General features: G+C 38.4%; 1 protein-coding gene across 1 annotated transcript in view; it reads right to left on the reverse strand.

Moving 5' to 3' along the window:
• Window positions 1–4,802, reverse strand: part of LOC107653102 (cadherin-18-like) — a 130,499-nt gene that overhangs the window by 105,348 nt on the left and 20,349 nt on the right. Inside the window, exon 2 of the mRNA XM_016439740.1 lies at window positions 2,344–3,020. Within this exon, the coding sequence (XP_016295226.1) occupies window positions 2,344–2,592 (249 nt within the window). The 5' untranslated portion in view covers window positions 2,593–3,020. The remainder of the gene's footprint in view (window positions 1–2,343; window positions 3,021–4,802) is intronic.

Raw genomic sequence — 4,802 nt, forward strand, 5'->3', positions numbered from 1 at the left:
TATAATAATAATAATAATAATAATAATAATGTGAAATATTATTATAAGGTAAAATCAACTTAATTTAAATGACAATTAATCATTTAAAAATGTTTTCCATTTGAATACTCATGTCTTTCATTTGTTTCTTTACTTCAATTTATGATTAAGATTACACTGCAGGACAATTTCTACACATTTTATTTTAAATGGTAAAAAAAAAAAAGAAATAAAATAAAATAAAATACATGTTTATTCATGGCCAGATTATGAAAATGCAAGAAACAAATGACTTGCTTTTTTTTTCAGGACAGTTAAATTGGCATGTCATGTCTACAGTCCATTTATCGCATTATTTAATTTATTTTTGCCAATATTTTCAAAGTCTAATATTTCAAACAGTATTGTGGAAATAAAATTGTGAAAATGACACACAAATATAAAAAGCAATAGTCTGAAATAGCTATTCGATTTTCATTAACTATAAAAGTAAAGAAGATATTTGAAAATGAAATCATCCTAAAAGTGATATTTCCTTCACGCACATAAAGCTCTCTATATGCTGTATCTCTATAGCCTATAGCATTCATATAGTAAAACACACACAAATGTGGTCAGTGCAAAAGTTTCCATGTTGACTGCAGACTGACTTGCTAATCCTAATAGATTCATGGCCCTATTTGCAATTTGGCATGGACACAAAATTCATGTTTCACAAGATCGACAAGCCCATGAGGCAAACACAAGAGAACCGGCATGACTCTAGCCAAAATGATGAAGGCTGTCAAATCTCAAACACGAACCAATAAGTCAAGCTGCCGTCCTGAGCTGTTGTTTTGCTGTGCTAAGCTAACTCCATGCAAGGATGTTATCGATCAAGGCCTGCGGGTGTAGACAAGTGATGGAATAAGGTCAGAGAAAGAGCAAAAGGTCACTTGCTTGAATTACAAATTTATGTTGTTCATGAGGGTCTAACATGTTTCAACATTAGACTGCTGTTATATCCATGTAAAAAATAACATCAACAAGCCCAATGTATGTGCTGGTCTTAAAGCCAGCCAACATGGTCAGGCTGGTCTATTTGATGGTTTTAAAGGGGTTTTGGACTCTTATCAGCTGGTCAGGCTGGGAAACCGCAACCAATTTAATTCAGCTAAGACTACCAAACCACCTTAGGCTGGTTTAAATTCAAAATTTTCATATACCCATTTAAAGTCCTTCCCTTCAAGGAAAACAAACCAAAGACTTGTGCACTCCAATGTTTTGTCCAATAGCAGGCTGTAAATCATTATTCATTGCCTAAAGGTTATTGTATAAAATAAAATAAAATAAAATAATTATGTATTACTTAAAACATTTTTTTTGCACGAACCAGGTAGACAAACTTATATTGGATTAATTAGTTGGTAAGTTGGTCAACCTGGTCTGCCAGCATTGGCACGCTGGTTTAGCTGGTCGGTTTTCCATGTGGACTCAGAATGTTCAAGGTGTGTTTTGTTTCAGCTCAGTCGCAACTGCATGTGGCCTTTCTAGAGGAGTGGCTGTTTCCTTACAACATTTGTGTAGAATTTGTGATATTGTTGTCACGTGCACGCAATGTCCACTCTTTGTTGTAAATTCCTGCAGCTGCATCAGAGTTGCTGTAGGCCTCTTGGTCGCCTCTCTGACCAGTTTCCTCCTGGCTCTTTTATCCAGTTTGGAGCGAAGTCCTGATCCAGGGAGGGACTGTGTTATACCAAATATCTTCCACTTCTTAATAATAGACTTCACTGTGCTTCTAGGCATTGATAAAGCCTATTAATTTTTTTTTGTATCAATCTCCTGACTTGTGCCTGTCCACAACTTTATCCCGGAGATCTTATGAGAGTGCCTTGCCACCCATAGCTGATTGTTGGCTTCAGTTGCACTACTGAGAACGGAAATTCTCCAGGAGAGCTGAGTTTTCATGCTGAGCTAATCAAAATGACCACATCTGATCACAGTTGAAAGTCAAATGGCTTTGTGTGCCATTGAGAAAGTGATCAGCTATATCTGATTGAGTTTACATAGTCTCATTTTTAGGAGGGGGTGATCCTTTTTACAACTCAGTGATTCTGGTTTTTATTTTTTTCTGACATGTTGGTGTTTTTTATCTTTCACTTGGATGTTATAAGTAAATACAGTAAATTAATTCCATGACCCAGGTATATCAACTATTGGCTAAGACAAATTAGTTGGTATAAGTTGGTCAACCTGGTCTGCTAGTATTGGCAAGCTGGTTTAGCTGGTCGGCCAAGCTGACAAATGCCCCCAAATCCTCTAAAACCTGCAAACTAGTCCAGGCAAACCAGATTATCAAACCAGAACTGAAAATGACATGCTTACCTTTCCTACATATTGTGCATCTGGACCAATGTGTTCCTCTAAGACAAAGAACTGGTTCCATATCCATCCGCGTTTGGGCCGATGGTGGACCTCTGTTTCCCCGTCCTTAGTCTGGTTGTGGTTGTGAGTTGCATTGTGGCTCCTGGAAATGATTTTGGCTTGGCCGTGATGGCTTGCCTCATAACCCCTCTCCAGAAAACACAGGCACAAAAGTACAGGACACAAACAAGAGCTCGGGTTCACCTTCATGACTGCGAACAGGAGCCAAATTCCCAATATTCCAAAAGGATTCCAAAAACTACAGTGAAACTCCCAAAGTTCTGCGATATTCCAAACACACAGTTGTATTCCACAAATGGTATATTCCAAAGGATAAAGATGGCTTCCAAACCCCCCTCCTCCGCCACCTCCTCGTCCTCCACCACCACCAACCAGCAGCCACGTCTACTCCTTGGTCCCCCCCTCGGATGGTCGTTTGAGGGACTTGATTTAATCAGACACCGCACCGGAGGTCCAGAAAGCTTGAATGAGGTTCATATTTCAGTCGTTCATCTCGGAAAGGCAGCAGAAATGCACTGACATCATGCACTCTAAGAGCACTCGAGGAAGAACGCAGGCGAGTTCAAGCCCGGATCCAACAAACACGCAAGACGACAGCAGCGGCCATGTTGAATCTCCTGTGAAAAGATGAGATGGACAAACAATTTCAATGTTTCATATGGTTGCAAAATACCACAAGAAAGGAAACATCTCAAAAGACAATTAATTACGAGTATGGCACCATTGCTTAATGTGTTCAAGCCAACATGGAATCAAAATGGACCCCCCCTATTTTACTAATGCATGCTGCTGGTCTTACTGTAAAATATTCATCAACACATGTTATTCCAAGAGGAATGGTTTGTTCTGAAATGAATTTCCCTTGATAATGTTAATCAATCAATACCCAATTAGCTTTTAGTCAGTTTCTACAATCACTGAAGCTTCACTGTGATGTCAGACAACCACTCTTTACCATTTTTTTTCATTTAATATTTCCTTTCACTTTAAAAGATGTTACATTATACAGGAAAAATGGCAATTTACATGGAAATTCGACCAAAATTAACATTTTTGTCATCATTTACTCACAGCATCCACCGTCGTTGAATGGAAAAGAATAGATTGGACATTTCCTTCATGCCATTTCATCTTTTATGAAAGTCGACCAACGTGAGGATGGGAAAATGAAGACAGATTTTTCATTTTTGGGTGAACTATTCCATTAAAAGAAGTAATTTATGAAATTTCCTCCCAGAGACCCAAAACAACAGATGCTTGGCACAGTAAGTCCGTAACTAATTAGCTCCTAGTTATAATCAATATTTCGCTGTTTAACAAGGCTTGCCATAATGCAGTACCTTTGAATTCAGTCATTTGCAGCGACTGCGGTGGAGACAGAACACATTCACAATGCAGACAAATATAGTTTCTCATCCTAAATTAGCAGTAGTTAATATGAAGATGTATAAGCATATCTAATGCAAAATGATTATCTCTCAGAAGGATGAGTTGCGCTCGGGTAACCTGAAATACAAATTTTTGAGTGTTCTTGGTGATACAGAAGGTTGCTAAACCAGGTAAGCATAAGACACTTCAGTCATGCTTTGGTAATAAACAGAACACAAACGTTTAATCATGAAATAGTGTATAGTTGCGAGAAGCATATTTAGTTTAATGAATGCAGAAATGCTAATCCCTTTCTATGCACCAACAGCACTCTCATCAAGGTTTAAAAAGGTCAGAAATGTTATAAAATATAATTAAATGTGAGAAATCGACAGGATTCTGCATGCTGTAAATGACCACGGCAAGTAGACTTGACTAAATATGTCTATGCTTACATATAGCTAATGATATTAAGGTCACCAGCAAATTACCATGTATGCTGCATCAGAGAAAGTGATTTCAATGGGAAAGATGCGTTTCACAGATGCTGGAGAAAAATAAGAAAAAAAAAGAGTTTAAAAAATGATACGATTGCTCACTGTTGATTTGACATGTTACTGAAGCAGAATTTTTTACAAATAGTTTTGGACATTTCCATCTCTCCCCATTCAAATAGAAGCTGTACGGTATGCTTATTACCTACATAAAAAAAGCATCCCAGAGACATTGCTAGGATGGCCCTGTGTGAACCGACAGGCTTTACCCCCGGCACTGCTTTTCTCTGAGGTGAGGCGGTGGGGTATTAGCCTCTGGACTGGATTTGACAAGGTATGTTCCGGATTTAAACCGCTCCTCTCTCTCTGTCTGTGTGTGTGTGTGTCTGCACCTTCTGAGTTGCTCTTCAATCAGAGCACTGATGTAATGATTGTATTGCTGATTATAATTAAAACACCCTTTCAATCCCCCTCCCTCCTCCACCCTCTTTTCTTTTGCTCTCAGTCCATTGGTTACGGCTCACAGCTGTGTTCAAT

Source organism: Sinocyclocheilus anshuiensis, unplaced genomic scaffold (assembly GCF_001515605.1).
Source record: "Sinocyclocheilus anshuiensis isolate Anshui unplaced genomic scaffold, SAMN03320099.WGS_v1.1 scaffold1328, whole genome shotgun sequence".
Taxonomy (NCBI): domain Eukaryota; kingdom Metazoa; phylum Chordata; class Actinopteri; order Cypriniformes; family Cyprinidae; genus Sinocyclocheilus; species Sinocyclocheilus anshuiensis.